Below are 19,725 nucleotides of genomic sequence, written 5' to 3' on the forward strand. Positions count from 1 at the left end.
GAGTGGTCACATCAGAAAGAACAAAGAGAAACACATGGTATGATTATGTGTAAACCAACCACAGGCTCTATTTACAGACCTTTCCATCTGCTCCTTTGCCTAATCATTTCTGCTTTCCCTCTCTGTCTTCTAACTTTCCTTCATCTTTCCAGATGCAGGACGCTATGGGCTATGAGTTACCATGGGTGTATTTTGTCAGTCTGGTCATCTTTGGATCCTTTTTCGTTCTAAATCTGGTTCTTGGTGTGTTGAGCGGGTAAGCTGACAGTTTTGGTGTCCTTTTTCCAATGCTACAGGGCAAGACTCCATAATAAGGGTTCTTCCCTGTCACCAGGATACTTTCAGAGGGATTAAAAATCTGAATCCAAGGAAGCTTCACATCAGCTCTGAAATACTTTGACAAAATGTCCAATTATTGCAAATAACAATACAGGTAACAAAAGCGGTGTTATTCCCTGACAGAAAAATTCAACCTCAGGGCCTTCAAAATTATTTATGTCAACCTGTCATAAATTTCCAGAAAACTGGCTATTGAAGAACCTTACTGCTGGTGACTTGGGATCTCTTTGGCTGGAGCCTTGCAGTGCTCAGAATCTGAGCTTGTCTCACTAATTATCATTCCACTCTTCCAGGTCAATGATGCCATAGGAAGGGACTGGCCCTGGATCTATTTTGTTACACTAATCATCATAGGGTCATTTTTTGTACTTAACTTGGTTCTCGGTGTACTTAGCGGGTAAGCAGTACCAGGAAAATGTTTTATTATTGTTTATTTTTTAAAAATTTGTGTTTCTATTCCTACTCTCTGGTTACCAAAACAACGGTCAGTGGTGGGTTGATCTCAAGAACCTCAAGGCCTAGGCTATTGCTGTGCCAATAGCAAAATACAGCATTCCTAGTACCACAGAAGGAGTCTTTTGACTAAATCAAAAGAATATAAGACAATTTTTGTCTGTAACACATTCCTCTACCTGTACACTGTGGGAAGAGGACAGCGCTGTGCTCTCCTGTGGGCAAAGCAACCCACACACCATAGAAGGGGATTATAGTAGAATTTCTGGAAGAGTCAGTAGGACTGAAGGAGGAATGAGAGCATGAGACAAATCCGTTTACATCTGTAGGGATGAAATTCCTGCCAAATTATGTCTTCTCACAGGAGAAATTTTCACATTGTTTAGAACATCTGAAGCACAGCCTACCAGGAGACTATTTTCCCTGGAGAGAGTCTTGGGCACGTTTCTCCTTCAGTAAGCCCATCTTCTCTATTGTGCAGATTGCAAACTTGGCATGATGCAGGGAGAAAAGATCATTTTCCTCTGACCTTTTCCAAGGATGAACAGAGAAGCAGGAGAAGTCCTTTTAGTGTTTAAGCATTTTTAAGACATCCAGACACTTAGCTGTATTTCAGTTCTGCAGTACAACCCTTGCTGCAAAGCATCATTTTAGTAGCTTTGATTAAAAACAATGGGTATTGTCCTCAGTAGTCAAAAATTTTACTGCCCCTGGGGAGACACATAATTTAAGGAATCAAGCCAGCAAACATTCCTTGCAAGATTTAAAAAAAAAATCTTCTAGGATTAGGCTTCTAGTTCCATATTTGGGCATGACTGGGGGCTACAGGCATTCTGTGTACATGGATAAATATGGTATGAGGACTTTTATGCATCCTCTTTTTGTTTCTACCACCCTGCCCCCTCTGATGAGCTCTAAATGAGTTTCATTAGGGCCTGTGCCTGCTGCCTGAGCAGGCAGCCCTGAAGTCCCTTGTCTTTTGATCAAAAGACAGGGAAAATGATCTCTGAGCAGGAGAGAGGACTTGATGCCTCATAGAAATAATGTCCTCGGTACTTGGGCCAACAAGATAGGAAGGGCAGCAGTGGGACTGGGGAAAAAGATCCACCTTTGGCCATCTGGCAAAGACACAGGTAATAGAAAGTCTGCAGGAGGTATTATTTCTATCTTCATGACTCCATTGAAGGAGACTAGCCACTGTGACAGCTGCTGCAAGGAGAAGGGATTCCACACCATAATGGAAGTGTGGAGAAAACTCTCAGTAATGAAGTGTTGGGCAATAATCTGTGTTTGCATATTTGGAGAGTGATGCCCTGGTACAGTGTTGAAACACAAACTCCTCATTCCTCCAGGTGGATACTCTGCCCAGCAGGTAAGGATGTCAGCACTGGTGGGGGATGATGATCAGCTGACAGGGAAAGGGATCTGTTCCATCAGAGGTGCACTCAAGGACCCTATAGAAATGTTGTTAAAGATTATATGGTATCTGATTGGATAAAAAGTGCCTGTGAGCCCAGCCATGGGGAGTGCACAGTATCGAAGCACTGCTGATTCAATTTACCTGCACTTGGATTTTTACCTGTGCATAATTAATAGTTTAGTTTCCTCTCTCTTTTATTATCAACTCAAAAAAAGTGTTTTGAGGCCTAAATGTTCCACCCCCGCCTAAACCACCACAGTTAGTGGTAGGAGATGGAAACAGTCTGTAGAGGGAACTGAAAATCAAAGATGAAGTTCACCTTGTTTAAGCTGTGAGTCACTCTTTCTGGCTGTCTTCACAGTGTTATGACAGCTGCACTGTTTCTGCAAAAATGTCCCCAACTGGAGAAAAGTAAAAAGAAACTTGAGAATTTGCATCCATGAAAAAACACAGAAATTATGGGAGAAATGTTCCAAATTTTCTTTGGTCTGTATAAGCAGTTCTTAAACAATTAACTTTCTAAAGCAGTTCTAAATTCTGCTGAGTTACAAAGTGTCTTCACTTTGCAGATTCAGCTTTTTCTCTCGGAGACTTGCTATTGCTATTAGTCTGATCCATGCTGATGATCCACCTGTCTGTTCCAGATACAAAGCAGCATTCCTGGTTATCTCTGAATATCCATTCTGGGCATCTCTGATTTTTTCCCCCATTTATCTATTTCAGGAGCTTCAGCAGGCATGTTATGTAGGTAGGCTTCACAAATGATAGATTAGCTTGGGGGGAGGAGGGTAATCACTTCTGAATACATAAGTGTAATTAATTGTACTCACAAAGACACCTTGATTGCACCTGCAAAATGAAATGCTGAATTTTGCTCTGCTGAAAGAGCTCTTTTGTAATTTGTTTTTCCTCAGGTATATCATCCATTCATGGTCCTGGTGAATTTACTAATCACATACTAGCCTAAATAGCATGTCAGAGTATTTATATGTGGAGCTGTAATCTCCTCCTGACTTGGCTGAGCACAATACAAAATTCATGTACTCCTAAGGAATATTCAGTCAGCAGATCACACAGCAGACCTCCTCAAGCCCAAGCAAAACAATTCCACATCCTTGCTCTGAGCAGTGATAAGAAGTCACTTGAGATCAGAGATGTTCACATCTGTGTTATCTGTTACAGTTAATTAATTAGGAAAAAAAAATGGCAGAGGAGGTTCAACCTTCAGACAAGTACACCCAAGAATATAGAGTCCCATTTCCTTTCTATTTTGATCCAAATCCCAGGACACAGGCCAAACAAGCAGTTGCCTAAGGCAAATGGAGGGCAGGAGAACAGAGGTTTCTTCTGCTTTGAGAGGATCCTGCAAAACACAGTTAGCTCCTTTTGATGTTTTTGCTGTCAAGAAAGAGGTCAGAGTGAACAGGAGGCTGGCTATGGTTGTAGCTCCTCCTTGAGCAGGTTGTGTGACCTTTCAGGTATTTTTCCTAATTTTCTGTCCCTTCTTCCAACCCTTCCCATTCCTTGGTGTACTTCTCAGGGTGGATGAGATTTGAAGCCTTGTGCTCCACTTTGAGTAGTAAGAAAGTTTTGAACTGTTAGAATTCTGCTGTTTTGCTCACTTTCCATCTCGCCTCTAAATGTGAGAAATCATATCAACAAGAGTAACCTAAATTCCATCACTGGGATAGGAAAGAGAAATTTTCTTATGAAACAGCACATAATGCAGAGCTGGATGTTTATGATCTTGACCCACTCTAACCCCACACAGAGAAAACATCTCTCCAGAATATTCTGCCCTCTGGTATTCCCACTGGCAGGCATTTCTATAGCTTTCTGGGAGAAGTAAACCAAAATGAAACAAACTGGATTGTGGTAAATACAATCAGATTCACCCACTGTTATACTGATGTTTTGGGTTCACTGAAAAAAGACAGATTGCTTGCTCGTTCTGCGAGCCTTTGTTGACCTCACCCTGCCGTGATTGTGCAGCCTTTTTTGTGAAAGCAAAAAGACTTGAAGACTCTAGATGAAGATGGCACTTCCATAAAAAGCGTCTGTGGTGCTTGGCCTGCCTGCTGGAGCTGCAGACAGTGACCATTTACTGCCAGCTGTGCTGGAGGCAGCAGCAGTGTGTGCACCTGCCTGCAATACAGCCTGGGCTGAGGCCACCAGCTCCCTTGCCATGGGATGGAAAACGGCCACTGATAAGAACTCTTGATTGTGAGCTACATTTGCCTACATTTGGGAGGTGGTTTGAATTGCAGCAGCAATTTCCTGAGCCACCTGTTCTCAATGGTTTAGTGTTAGTAGAGCATAGAAATTAGGACAATTTAAACCAGTTGTCTTCTTTGGAGAGTCATTTGAGATGTGGAGTTTCATGTGTTCTACAAAGGGAAGAGACGTGGAATTGCAGGTCATTTTCACAAGGCAATCACAGTGTTTTGCATTGTGTTAGAAAACTCTAGGTTCAGCCCATTTCAAAATTTGACCCATTTGTTTTAGATTCTAAAATAATACTTCACAAGCTGAAAATCAAAATATTTGAATTTGATTTAACAAACAGGCTTAATAGTACATAGATTCATTCAGTGTTTTCTTTTTTAAGAGTTAATTCATTAATTTGGATACTGCAGTGTAGCAGACCCAGGGGAAAGGTGTTACTGAAGCAGAAAATATAACCACCAGTGATTGATTTTTTTCCTAACAATCTTTCTGCAGTTTTTATTATTATTGTTGTTTGGCTTATTTGTTTCTTTTATATTGTGAATAACAAAATATCGCTCCCAGTATGAGAAAATTTCATTTTTAATTTTTTCCATGCCTTGAGGCTGAGTTTGGACCCAGAGCTGAATGTGGACTAACTTCAGGCCAGAGAAGCCAGTGGTTCTCTTCCTCACCTCCACCTTTTTATCACATTTCCTTGGGAGGACCTGAACCCTCAGTAATATAACAGGGTTCAGGTGTCACTGGCATACATTGTCATTGTCACATATTTTGGCTACAAATTAAGGGATCATCCTGCTTTGATCCTGCTACAGTGCTGGTTTCATGCACAGCTCAGAATTCTGAAAACCTGATGCAAAGCCTGTAAAGTCCATGGAAGTCTTTCAGCAGGTGTTGGACCAGACAGGAGGAAAGTACCTCATCATGACTGTTAGATACCCACCTCCACCTCAGTCACATGGCACTCATAAAATTCACATTTTGACTAGGATTTCCATTATCCTAATATTATGCCACCAAAATCAGTGGTAGATTTCCTATTCATTTTTGCAGGAGCAAACCTAAGACAAATGGCAAGTGGAGTAGCATTTTGTTAAATCTATTCGCTGCTGACAGTCTTCAGCAACAGTAATGGAGCAACACTGTGGAGAATGGCTTTACCTCTTTTCCTAGAAAGAGTGGCCTGTATTATCTGCTCTGTGTGTCTTGTGTAGTGATCTGCTTCAACAGATATAAGACTTAGTGCTTAAGAATTCTTGCTCCAGCAATTTTCACAATCATTAAACTTACTTTTTAAAATACAAGTGTTAAAACCTGGGTTAGAACCACATGAGTCTCTAAATAAGGGAGGTCAGCATTTCTTGAAAAAAATTATTGCTGAAAGAGGAGAAGAAACAGCACTGCAGCCAAAAAGAAGGCAAAGCCGAGAATCATAACAAAGCAACAGGAAATTCTTTTCTTATGCCCTCTTTTAAGTCTGTATTCCCAACAATGTTCTTTCATAAAACTATCATCAAATGTCTTGCCCTGTCCACTTTCTGGCAGACTCTATTAGTTTTGTCTATCCATAATTTATCGTATTTGTCCATCCAGTGTGAGATTTGAAAAATCTATTTCGTGTTAGATAACACCCTTGAATGTTGAAAGTCTTCAGTAAAACTTTGAGGTCTGAGTTTTTAACTATATTTCCCCTTACTGTGGATGAAATAGTCCATAATTAAACGTGTACAGGATTGTGAGTACCATTAATTACACTTGAACTAGCCCAATTCAGTTGTGATGAAATATAAAATCTTAAATAGTGATTGAAGCCTGGCTAGAAATTAGAGCCACCAGCTCACTCTCCAGATGTCAGATTATTGTCAAACAGTTCATCTTTAACCATTATTCATGCAGACATTTGTAGATAACTGTTGGAGAATATCAAGTGTTTACAGAATGTTAGAAAATGCCTGGTATTGTACACAAAATTGTACATAAATGTCACATATATGTTTTATTTGAATTGTCAATCAAATGCTGAGAAGGAAAGTTTTGAAAAAGGTATCAGTCTTTTGCTAAGTGTTGATGGATATGTGGACACTCCAGCTGTTTTACATCTGTGTGCACAGCAAGGATGCTCCATACATGTGTTTGTCTGGAGAGAATAGAAACAGCTGGATGTGCTACACAGACTGAGGAGACTTTCTGGTGGAAATCAATCTAACCCATTGTTTTTCTTCCATCTCTTCCTCCTTTCCACCCATGTCCTGTCCCTCCCTCCCTCTTGCTAGGGAGTTTTCCAAAGAAAGAGAAAAGGCTAAGGCTCGAGGTGATTTCCAGAAGCTTCGGGAAAAGCAGCAGCTAGAGGAGGATCTGAAGGGATACTTAGACTGGATAACTCAAGCAGAAGATATTGATCCAGAAAATGAAGATGAAGGCATGGATGAGGAGAAGCCTCGAAACAGTAAGCAACTTTCTTCTCTTTCTTTTTCTCTCTCTCCTTCTCTGTCTCTCTCCATGCTTTTAGCCACAAAGCCTGTGCCCATCTGCTGTAGTGCTGAGGTGGCTTCTAAGGAAGAACAAGTTCTTTCTGAGACATGCAATATGCTTATACATGATTCCAGTTTAGTGCTTGTGGGAAACCATGGGAAGCAGAAATACGTGTACAATACTTGATATTCTGCAGATCAGTGTTTAGTCTGTGATAGGGTCATTAGATCCTGAAATTAAACAGATGAAAGATCAATACTTGCTGGTACAGTCCACTACTGAGAAAAGTTTTAAAATACAAGTGTGCCCTATATTCATTTATTTAATTGAAGCTCATTGTTGCAGGCGCTTTGCACATGGTTGGTTCCTTTGGAAGCAAAGGTTTCTCAGGGAAAGCAGAGATACAGTATGGCAAAAGGGCCAAATCAGCTCTGTTGTACCTTAAGGGGGACATCTGTAACTCCACTGAAATCAGTGGACTTGTGTTTGCTTTTGCCAGGATGGGTTAAGCTCTCTGACATTTCTTCTAAGGGTGTTATTTCTTACTCTTCTTTTTTGGACTTGACAAGGGGTTTGTACAAAGTGCAAATTCACCAACAACCCCTTATTAGAAATCCTGAAGAAGGAAGGGTTTGAGGAAAGCAGTCCTTCCCCAACATTTTATTACCATTATTGAATCTTCTGCCACCTTCTCTTTTACCAACACGAGCTGTGTAACACTTCAGAGCACTTAGCAGTTGTCATTGCTGGTTGTGCACTTGGGAAATGTCAGACTTGGAACCTTTACAAAGCCCATGGACAATGGCTCTACTCTTGGCTTTCATCACAGGAATGTGCATTTTCTTTGTTTGGTTTTGGAAGACAAGACATTAAACATGTCCCTAGATATCAGCCTTCCCATCAAACAATCAAAGTCTATGGGATGATCCCATCACAAACATATCTTCCAGTAACAGGAAGATTGGACATGGCAAAGTTGTGTTTTTCTTTCTTCAGCAAGATTTTTAATAGATGTTCATGACCTTTAGAATATTAGTAATCACTATTGTTGCCAAAACAATGAAGTTCTTCTTAAAAAAACAATTTGAGTGGTTGATATCAGGTTATACCCACAATACTTAGGTATCTGGACTTGAAGCAGTCACTGTGGTGACTTGCTTAGACTTTTTCCAAATCAGATTATTTTGATTTTTATGCTGGTATTTTCATAGTTCATATAGTTTACTTTCACCTCAGCAATCATCCAGAAATAATTATATTAATCATGTCCAAAATTTGCTACTCAGTGGCATACCATACATGAACAAATCAGTTGAGGATTCACTGCATGTATTGTTGAGTGTGGTCAATCCATATTTGAGCTAACAAGCCCCTTTTGTGGGTGGTGATATTAAGAAGTGAAAGGTAACACATCTCCAGCTTGCTGTCAGTTCTTCCTGGTCAATTTGATAAGGTGAGTTTTGTAAGACATGGTTTATCAAAATTAGTCCTCTCACATCTGAGTCAGAAGAACTGAGAAGTAATGGTTTCCGCTTAAGATGACATCACAGTAAAGGTACTGTGAGTAAGTGACAGGGCAGGGCATTTTGTTTAGGGTGAGGTTTATTTTTGGTGTGTTATCTCCTGGGTTGAATGCTTTGGCATTCCTGCCAGCAGTCAATCACCAGTAGGGTTAAATTGGAAGAGAAAGATGGCATTATTTCTCTTCCAAAAGCCATTTACAAAATAAGTGAAGGACAGATGGCACAGATGTAAATTCCCTCATGAATCCCTTTGGCTTGAGTGTTCCCAAGACATTTGAATCCCACCTAGTCTCAGTCCAAGCTTACATCACCAAGACTACAATGTCTTCCTTGTTTTGTTATGTTTAGCTCAGTTGCCTCCTGTGCACCTTCAGTGTCTTTTGTTCAAGTGCTCATCAAATCTCATCACCTTCTGTAACTAGCACAGCATCTGAACTCCATGGCTGACTGTGACTGCCCTTTCAAGCACACTTTGTTCAGTGACTAATTGATGTTGACTTTTGAGGTATCAGCCCTGAGAATTTCAAATGACAGATGACTGAAGCACGCAGGGTAGTTCAGACCTCCTTAAGCTGCTGTGTTAGCTCAAAAAACTTCAGGTGTGGCCTTTGCATCAGAGGTGTTGCACTGATGCTCAGAGGACACGTGCTCCTGCCTGAGCTCTGACACTGATTCGCACCAATACTTTAAAGAGCTCACATCAGTTTTGGCTTCTTTGCTTTTCCCTTGTAGGTAGTTTGGAGGCTTGGCTTTTTTTTTTTTAATAAAAAGTATCAGAATAGTTCAGAAGTTCAAATAAAAAATACTTATTAATCTAGAGACTCAGCTAATGTAAGTTCTGAGACTCAGCAGTTTACACCATCTGGGCTCTGACCCAGGTAGTCTACCTACACTGAATCATCCCAAACACAGAGAACATATGTTTCTCATCTTTTCTTTGTCCTTGGCAGCTACAGAGGCAGATTTTGCTGTCTTTTAACTTTGTAGAGAGTGCTGCCCACTTGTCAGCATGGGCACTGCCTCCTGTAAAACAGAGGACACGAGGTGGAAGGGAAGAGAAACTCACTTGCATCCCCTTTTGGTTTCACTGCCTGCGACAGTCCTTAGGGCATCATCAGCCATATTTTGCATATGCTGCTGCTTTCCTGAGGCTCTCAAACCTTGCCCAAAGCCTCACTGGGTGTTTGCAGCCCTTAATGAAGTTACTAAGTCCAAGGATACAGCAGAGAGGACCTTAGTAAAGGAAAGGGTAAAAAAGGAAGATAAATGCAACCAGAGTTGGACAGCCTGTGCAGTCTTGAGCTCTTCTCTCCATAGCAGAGGTCTTGGCACTTTGCTGAGGGAGCTCATTGACTCTTTTCACTCACATGGACTGAGAGACATTCACAGAGCAGGCTGAGCTAATTCCCTGTCTTTTGAGGAATTGCCACATTTAAGGCAGTTTTTCCATGCTGTTTGCAAACATGGATTTGCCATTGTGACAGATGTGAGGTGGGAAATGTGAAAAGGCTTCTCGGGGCAGTTTGTGTTGATGGTCTTGTTCTGTGCTCTTTCCCTGACATGCCTTCCACAAGGCAAGAAAGCTTTAATTTGATGGGGGGAGAAAGTTACAAAATTTGCCATCAAAATTACAGGATGGCAAAGAAAACTGCCCCTCCTGTTGCCGCAGTTACTGGGAATTTGCACTTTTATTTTCCCTTCCTGAGAGTGGTCTGGAATGCTTCTCTTGCTGTCGGCAGAAGCAGAAAACTTCAGTTCAACCCAGATTCTCCTCCTATTGAAATTGATTGGCAAAACTCCCACAGGCTGCAGTGGGGTTCACAAATAATCTATGAATGGGCAGGGCAAAATAATTTCATGTTTCTGAGTGCTCAGATTTTGTCATCCCTCTGTTTCCTTTATTTCAGTTCTATTTGGTGCCACCATGTGAGAGTCTGACCTCACTAATGTCAACAGAGTCCCTAAAAGTAAAAAACCCCAACTGGTTTGTAAAGGCATTCCATGATTCCAGACAATTAATCCTTCTTGTTAAGTCATATCCAACATTGTACTGTAAATTCAGGAACTGATTTGCAAGTAGCTTACCCTACTAAAATTAAAAGTCTAATCATTCTTCAAGGCCCTATTGTAATGGAACTGATGGCTGTAGATAATTAAGTTTTCGTGTAGCACAGCAGAAAAAAATCCAGTACAAATCAATGTGTTGCCGATCAAAATCATATGATATTTCAGGTGGTACATTAAATAATGAAAAGTGTGTCTGTACATGCAGATTTATGCCTCTGTTGAAGTGGGAATAGTGCACAAGTGAAGACAAAAAGTACAGACATACAGGCAGATTTTAAAATATATATTAAAAATTAATCAGTTTTAAAAGAAATAGTCCTCAGTCTTCACCTTCGGAGCATTGCTGTAGTGCCTTAGTGACCTTTGGAAATGTACATTAACATCTGAGTTTGCTGCCTCTAAGGAGTCAATGACAACCTAACGTTTTGGTGGTCTATAGGTTTTGTCTCACTCTTTCAACCACTGTTTCTTTTGAACATCTCCATAACTGGGAATTAGACTGCATTTAATCACAGATTTATGAGAGTCTTCCCTGGAAAAAAAAATTATTTTGAGACAAGGAAGAACTTTTCAGCAGAAAAAGCAAAATTTCAGGAGAAATTGGTACCTCTTAGACCATTACAGCTTTTGGAAAATCTCTGTCTTTCATGGGAACAATTCGTGCTTCTGCACATCAGGCCATAAATGAGAACAGAAGAGATGGTAGTTTAAATAGAAGGGAAGAGTTTTAGAACTCTAGAAATAGAAGCCTTAGTAATTTCAACCCAAACAGGGCTTTATTTTCTAAGAACTCCAATAGTAGTTTGACTCTATTAAGTAACAGGGAAAAAAGCATGACCACCTGTACCTAAAAGTCCAGGCATTTTATGATTTATCTATCCAATTCCTGTTGACTTGATTTCCTTTTGCACAGTCAATTTATGCACCACAAAGAGACTCTGTTGATTTCAGTGAGGTTATGTACAAAATACCCTCCACAGACTTTAATGAAAGCTGTCACTAAATTCTGTGCAACCCTTTGGGAAAGTTAGTGATGTGGAGCTGTTGGACAGAGAGAGTTCTGTGTACAGATCTAGTCATGATACCAAGGTAAAAGAACACCAACTTCAATTTGTACATTTCTTTAATTTGTATATTTAGTAATTTCATATGTCATAATTCATAATTTCATATGTCAGCCTGCTCAGTGGCCTCCAAATTATGTGTTTAGTGTTCTGACTTTACTGGCTTATTACTTTCAGCCTGAAATAAAATATCATTATACTCTGGGATGATGTCTAAGGTAGGAAGCATTTTCAAAGACTGGATTGCAAGCTAAAATTTCAGGGTGGCCTAAAATACTCTTGGTCCATCTTATGCAATGAAATTTAATGGGCAAGTGCACAGCTGGGGAATCAACATGGAAGATGCAGAGGGGAAAATGAGAGAGTGGATATTTAAAAGATATATATTTTACATCCAGTCTTGACCCTCACTGCCTTAAAACCCGTCTTCTTACTGTATGAGCAAAAAGAGGCTGTTCTGAGTTAATTTCTGTTTAGCAGAGCATACTTGAACTTGTTTGCCAACAGCAAATTAGTTCATCCTGCATTATTCTAGTTTCATCCACGGAATCTGTCTTGATGTATTTTATATACACATGGAAGGACATGGACAACCACCCCTTGACAGGCAGGTGCAGATATTGTCAAAAAGCAATTTTAAAAATCCACATGGAGCTTGCATGGAATTTAAGATCATCTAAACAAAAGCTCTAAGAGGCACAGACTGGAAAATGAAACCCTTACTAATTTAATTCCTCCAAAAGTTGGTGGCTTGAGAAAGGCATCATAGAAGGTGGTTGCATTTTGCTTTCCATATCCAAATACAAGGAAATCAATGCCAGTCTTGTGAAATGATTTATTGTCTGTCAACACCTCATCTAAAGAGGAAGAAAGCACAATCTCTTCTACTTTTATCATTGTCCACTGATGTGGAAAATAATCATCTGGTAACCCAGAAGAGATGAGCTGCAGTGCCAACAATTTGCAGGCATTTCCCAAGGGCACCTGATAGGTACTTCATAAGTTTAGCAACTGGGATAGATCTATTCTCTTTCACCTGGAGACAGAGGGACAAAAGAAGTGTATACTGTGCCAACAGGTTGTTCTAGGGGGAAAAAAATCCATGTATTAATGTGCAGAGGTTCCAACATATGGTTTGTTTGGACAGGAGTGACAGCAGCTCCCAGCTGTGTGCTGTGCCCAATAGAAAATAAACCCAGTGGCATTTTCCTACCTTGTCATCTTTTGAAACAGCTCATACACTGCTCTTAATTTAAATACCAGAGTCTGAGGAAACCTAATGAAAGGCCTTTGTGAATGATAAGTCAGCTTTGTGGTTTTTTTTGTGGTTCCTCACAGAGAGGCTCAGGTTGCAAAATGCAGCATGGGTTTGTGCTACAGATGTCAAGCTTGAGTCTATAATTAGAATGCTGCCTAGAAAAAGCTTCCAGGACATTAGTTCTCACATTAGTCTGAATCACTCCTACAGTCCTCGGGCAAAATTTGTACTGAAATTCCTGGGGATTTTGCCTGGGTAAGGACTTGGGCCCCAATCGGTTTCATCCAAGGTCAATAACAAAACATGCTCATGTCAGCACTCCAAAAGGTTGCCCAGTGTGAGGTCTTGGAGCACAGAGGCTCTCAGTGCTCACACATCACTTCAGTACTGTGTAACTGGCATCCACCAAAGGGAGAGTGTGAGGTATCTGAAATCACTTACAGCACTGGGCACTCCCCTGAGCACTGTTTGCCCAGTGCTGCATTCCACTGGCTAAAATGCAGTTGTGTCTGGCATGAATGGGATCCACAGTCATTACAAACATGTGGTTTATACTGAAATAAATGTGTGGTCAAATCCAGGTAAACTCTGATATCCTAAAAAGGAAGAGCTATATAGGTCAGGAATAATAATTTTTTTTTTTTTTAATAGCATTTGTGAGGCTTTATAGTGACCCTGTAGGTAGCTGTGGTAGCAGAATACACAGGGCGATGATCTTCAGTGATGTAGGTGAAAGTCAAGCTGCCATTTCCAAGTATCATTTTCATTTTATAATTTCTGTGCAGCGCAAGTAACAAAGAAAAAGATCACTTAGGGTGATTCCTCTTCCACCTTTCCATCAATGTCAACAAAACTATGATGTCAACATCTGGCTTTTTTCTATTGGAATAAAATCAAAACTGAGAGTAGATTTTCTTCCTGACTCTCTTAATAAGTTGCCATATTTTTTTTTTTTTATTGTGAGTGAAAAAACAAGGAAGCAAGTAGATCCTTATCCTTGATTGTTTTGTCTTTCTCCATTTCCAAGAGGAAATGCTTGGGGGAAAAAAGTTATTCTTCTCAACAAAGTGAAATTTAAAACTTGAGGGTTTAAATTATGCTTTAAAATTATTCAGCTAAAACATTGGTTCTTGAAATATGTGTATGCAGGGTGATATTTGGAGAGGAGTTAAATATTTTTCTGGACTCCTTTGTCCAAGAAAAAAAAAAGACGCAGGAAAGCTAAATTATGTTCTCATGATCACCCCCACAGTGCCAGTGGCACAGGCTCTCACACCATTTTCTGGCCTCTAGAGCAGAAAGAGCAGAATTTTGATCCTGGATTGCATCACATAAGGCGTTTCCAAGTTTCATCAGGGTGGTTTTGAACTATTTTCCTTCTCTGACAATTCACAGTAATCATACCAATCATTGTAAGAAATACAAGAGTTTTTTTGTTCCCCTGAATGTATGGATGGTTCACTCCAAAGGTCTGGTTTTCTGGTTTTTGTTAGCAATATAATTTAATAACCCAGCCTTTAGCAAAAGCAGCTTTTAGGTTCATTGTCCTGTAGATTTCACAACTTCCCAGTTTTTCTTTCTTTCTGTCTCGAAGATTTGAACAAAAAACAAAAAGCAAGCAACCATTTGAAAACCTTCTTCCCCTTCCTTCTCTACTAGTAAATTACTTCTAGGGAGGTAAATCCCACCTAACCCAACAAGATGTTAAAGCAGTTTAGCCCAAGCCTGCATTTTCTGTCAAAGCACGGTGTGGAGAAAACAATGTTCCCTTTGTTTGAACAGAGAGCAAAAGAAGAAGCTGCTGGTATTCAGGACAAAGATGTGGCCAATCTAACAACCTATAATTCAGCAGTAATTTGTTCCAACAGAGCATCAGAAGGCCTGATATAAACTCGTGAAGAGGGAAAAATGTTTCTAGGAAGCAGGGAAATTCCTCCATTTTGGAAAGGTGGGCTACATTCAGGCGTGTGCCTGACTCCTTCAGCCAGCTCACTGAGTGAGCAGCTCTGAGATAATTACCTGATCCTCAGAGGGTCACTGGGATGAGCACCAAATCTCTGTGCCACTTCTGCATGGGAGAATGGAAACCAGCATGGAGACTAAACTCCAAAACTGTGCTCATTTTTGCCCACAGGCTCATTTTTTTCTTCTTGCTCCTTGCAGGCATCAAAGGTTACAGCAATTAGATGAGCTTCCAGGTTACTGTAGTTTATATCTTGGGAAAAAAGCTCTTCCTATAATATGCTCCCTGACTGAAAAAAATTTTATGGTGATCTACAGCACTCTTGCTCTCTTGCAGCTGAGAATTTGGCTCATCTTGTTCAACTCACAGGTCCTTCCAGTTCCTCCCTGCCCAGGTTCTTGTGCCCTGAAGCACAAAGAATTTTATACTGAGAGCTGCTGGAGCAGTGGTGTGTGACCAGCTATAGCACAGAGAGACTGACATTAATGTTGATGGGGCATTGACTTTGTCCACTATAAAAGCTATTTCCCTAGCAAAGACTGACTGAGGAGATACCACCTCTGTTTTCCCTGCTAGAAGAGAGACTTGTGTTGATGTAGGAATTCTCTTATAGTACCAGTTTGTTACATAGAAATATCTCTGAAGGTAAGGCTTTAGAGGGAATCAATTGTTTATATAGCTGGCAAAGACACCTTTGTGCAAATAATTTTATCTCTATCTGCCCTGCTGGCAAGTGTTTCTTGAAGCTGTCAAGATTTATCCATTGACACTGGTTCTACTCCTCAGGAAAGAACATTACTCTGTGAGAAAGCTGCCTTTGCCATGCCTTCTGATGAATTGCTTTATTTCCTATGGTTAGAGAGGCATAGAAAGCATTTGGTACCAGCATCTCCACAGAAAAGTTTTGGAAGAAATGCCACAAACCCCCCAAGCTGAGTATTCATAGAGCAAGATCATTTCTTATTTCATTTTTTAATCAGATGCCTAAAGTGTGCTCTTAAATCTTTGCAAGGACACTTACAAAGTGGTTTTAAAAACTATGGAGTATTCAGCAGTTCCTGCTGCAGTCGGTGAGAATGGCCCATAGTCAGTGATTTAAAGTAAGTCACCATTGCAGATGTAGTCTCAAGAGCCTCTTCACTGAGAAGAAAGCACTGCTGAGCAGGACTGATAGCTGAAATCCTGAGCATTGTTTTGATGTGGCATGAAGAGCTGTCAGGAGAGGGGCTGTCGTGCTCAGGAACAGTAGCTGAGGGACATGAAGCATGTGTTTTGAGTTAGAAACAACTGCTGGGGATGAGAACCAGTTTTATTACAGTAATGTCAGCCAAGATCAAAGCCACAGTGTGTCTGGCACTGTATATACAGAAATTAAAAGTATGTTGTATGTATTTCCTTTTTTACAGGAAATCAAAACTAGTAAAGATGGGGTTCAACTGACTAAACACATTAATCTAATGCCAATTTAGACACCTCATCATACCCAAGACTTTCATTGTGCACTGACAGGTCAAGTATAGCAGCTGAGGCTTATATTCTTGCAGTGTTAGAAGTTGGATAGTTGGAAGGAATATCCCAAATGGGGTGTCAAAAATGTCATCCAGTGCCTCAGAAAAGGCAATTGAGTGTGGTTAGTCCAAAGACATGTAGGAAAAGTTTAGTACAAAGTAGAACCTTCAATACTGATCCTATAAGCTGAATGTCTTAGAAGAGTGTGTTGGAACCAGCTGTAACAGAAATTGTTCTGGTATGATGTTTTGTTTCTTCCTTGTCTAAGTGGTTATTCATCATGACCTATCTCTGCCTTCCCTTATGTATTTTATTTTATAACTTGAAGATTCATGTGCAGAGAGGTAAACACTGAAGCCCAGACCAAGAGCTCTTGGGAAGGGCTCAGAGCAGGAAGTCTGAAGAGCCCAGGACAGACTGAGGGATGAAGGAGGTGTGTTAGTAGAGCTCTCCTGGGGAAAATCTCATTTCCTCCACCTTGCCCAGCCCTGACTGCCCGGCAGCTTGGGTAGCTCATCCCTTGCTTAAGTCAATTCACAAGCAAGCACAGAGCAAGGCAAATATAAAAGTATTTTGTTTTAAACACAAGTGGGGCTGGAACACTGACCCTGCTGTTGAATGGGCGCTGCGGTGGAGCTGAGCAATGAGCTGTACCTGACGGGAGATCTGAGGCACAGCTCAGACACAGGGAGTCTGGGTGACATTACACAGCTGAACTGGCACACATGTAACCAAACTGGCAGCCAGGGCTGAGCAGCTGAGGGGAGCTGACAGCTGTGAATGGCACCCAGCCCCTCTCAGTGCTTTGGGAAGCTTGCAGCAGGACCCTGGTGCAGGCACGGCTCCAGGGGAGCAGCAGTCACACCCTCACTCTGTGCCTGCTCCCTTCTGCTTGCTGGCTATCCACTCAGTGCAGTCTGCGAGGGGGATAAAAATCTCTGCTGTATCTCTTGTGTTTGCTGCTGGGGAGAAAAGCAGGTCTCTCCATGCCAGTTATCTCATAGACAACATCAAGCCTGGAGAGGTGGCGGGGGAAGGAAAATGTTTCCAACTGAGGAACTGAACTGAAAATAGCTGTGACTGAGTCTGCCTGCTGATGACAGCAGCTCTGCAGTTAGCAGGATTGTGGAGACAAGACAACAGATTAAAGAATTGGCCTTTCTGATCTTGAGGCCTAAATTCAAATTCAGGTTTAGTGCCCACAGGCATTCGTAGGGCTGCTCACATCCTCACTCTCATTTTAAAAATTCACAAACCGCAGCATGATGCATCTCTCTTCTCCTTTTCCACTTGAGGAGGGTCTGCACTCAGACATATCACTCTAAGTTCAAACTGTAAAGGACTTGTAGTGAACCCAAGGATAGGGGGCCCTCTGGATCAGGGTGAGGATGTTACCAGCTACATTAAAATCCCTGGTCTGAAGTAGCAGAAGGGTTAAGCATCAGAACAAGAATGCAGAGGCAGAGCTGCTGGATCCTCACAGATGTGCAGATCAAAATGTAAGTGTATTATGTGGCTGTTGGAAAAACCAGGAGCTGAATATCAGGGCTATGCCAGGTCATGAGTGACTTGTTTTAACACAGCTGTGTGAGGGCAGCTTGCATAACACCTGCCCACACGAAGCTTAACTCAAGCTGTTGTTATCAGTCCCTCATTCTCCTGCATGCTGCAAGTATTTGCAAACCAGGAATCTATTATTTCAAGGCCACTATAAAATGCCTCTTTGTTTGGCTCTGGGTAATTAGCCTATTCTCAATGCCTTGCTCAAAAGGTAGGGAAGCTTTAATCATATGTTTGACAAGCTGACTTCAGAGGCAAGGCTCTTTAACTTCAATTTTTGCTTTTCTCCTGGCTGCACAGTAACACACAGCCTGCCCAGCTAGCATGTCTCGTGCTTCTGACTCATGATATTGTGATTATAATGTCTAGTATCAGACTAGTCAATATGTTAGCAAAAGTGTCTGAGAGAACACCACATGCAGGAGCAGCACACAAAATCCAAAGCATTTTATTTACTAGGCACAGAAGAAATGTAACAGAGCAGGGCTTCAAAACTGGAGAGGTGAGCTCCATTTCAGGTCATGAGGCTGGATTGAATCTGTTCAGTGTGGTGCAAGAACCAACCAAGGGGTTGGTGCTTTCACAGAGCCCTGCTTCTGGAGAGACCTAAATCTCTAAATGTATGTGTTGCTGTGTCTGTTGATCAGAGAACTGAATTGCTTGATTGTTTGCCATCAAGGAAAGCATCATCCATAAGCCTTCTCACACATCCCACATGAATCCTGCTATTAGAAAATGTCTCCACTTGCTGAGCACTCATCTCAGTCAGGCACTGTCTGTTCAGATGGACAGGGCCTTGATGCTGTTTTTTCTTCATAAGATTAATGCCTAAATATTTTAAACACTACTCCTAAATTGGGTTTTCCCAAATGCAGGGAGCACACTGAACTCTTCCAGCTTGCAGATTGGTATTTCAGATTAAAATTCTCAGTCACTTTTTCCTTCTTACCATCTCTTTGCCTATGTCCCAGTCACTACTCAGTTGTTCTGCTTGTCCTTTGAAATAATACAGCCTAGTTTTCCCATCACATTCACTTTTCTTTGGGTTTTTTGGTTTGTTTTTTTTTTTTTTTTGAGGGAGGGGTTGGGGGGGTTGTTGTTTTGTTGGGGTTTTTGCGTTTGGTTTGTTTTGGTGTTTGTTTTTTCAGGGTTTGGGGGTTTTTTGTTTGGTTTTGTCTGCCAACAAGAGCCAGCCTCCTGGATAATACTATCCTTCTTCTATACCAGAGAAGATACGCCTTCTCATTGGCACAATTCCTGCCTAAGATCCCTGGGTGTAGGGTTGTGCAGGCTTCCTCTGGGGAAAATGTCCATTGAGAGCTACCAGGACATGATTTCCCACCCACTGCACCACCCAAGCAGTCCCTGCTGTTCCCACCTATCCTCTTATGTGCTGTAGATCACAAATTGTAGGCCACTCACCGAGTTCTCAGGCATCACCCATCTTGAAATGGCCTTTGACAGGCAGGAATGTCATAAAACAGCCAGAGCTGCATCTCAGTCACTTTGAAGCTCAGCAGTCCAGGTGTAAAGCAGACACCCAGACTCCCTGGAGAGTTTTTGATGACCTAAGCAGATCAGCTTGGAAGGAGCTTCTATAATCTTTTTGTTTCTCCCAGACTCTGCGGGGAGGATGGATTCACAGGGCTGTGCTCTGTAGGAACAAAGATGCTGCTGCTGAAGTAGAGATCCTAATCAGAGTTACCACCCCAGCATGCAGGTGTATATTTGTGTAGGTGGGCAGATGCAGAAGTTCCCCATGAACAGGAACTGCAGAATGAGCTGCAGTTGCAGAACCCAGCAAATGGGCTGCTTTGAAACTACATTTGTGCTTAAAACCTGTGTCCTGTCAATTTTCATTAACAGCAATT

General features: G+C 41.3%; 1 protein-coding gene across 1 annotated transcript in view; it reads left to right on the top strand.

The window, feature by feature from the left end:
- CACNA1C (calcium voltage-gated channel subunit alpha1 C) overlaps positions 1-19,725 on the top strand; it is a 409,783-nt gene that overhangs the window by 266,568 nt on the left and 123,490 nt on the right. Inside the window, exons 8-9 of the mRNA XM_059471692.1 lie at positions 633-736; positions 6,712-6,884. Coding sequence (XP_059327675.1) covers positions 633-736; positions 6,712-6,884 — 277 coding nt within the window. The remainder of the gene's footprint in view (positions 1-632; positions 737-6,711; positions 6,885-19,725) is intronic.

Source organism: Ammospiza nelsoni, chromosome 5 (genome assembly GCF_027579445.1).
Source record: "Ammospiza nelsoni isolate bAmmNel1 chromosome 5, bAmmNel1.pri, whole genome shotgun sequence".
NCBI classification, from domain to species: Eukaryota; Metazoa; Chordata; class Aves; order Passeriformes; family Passerellidae; genus Ammospiza; species Ammospiza nelsoni.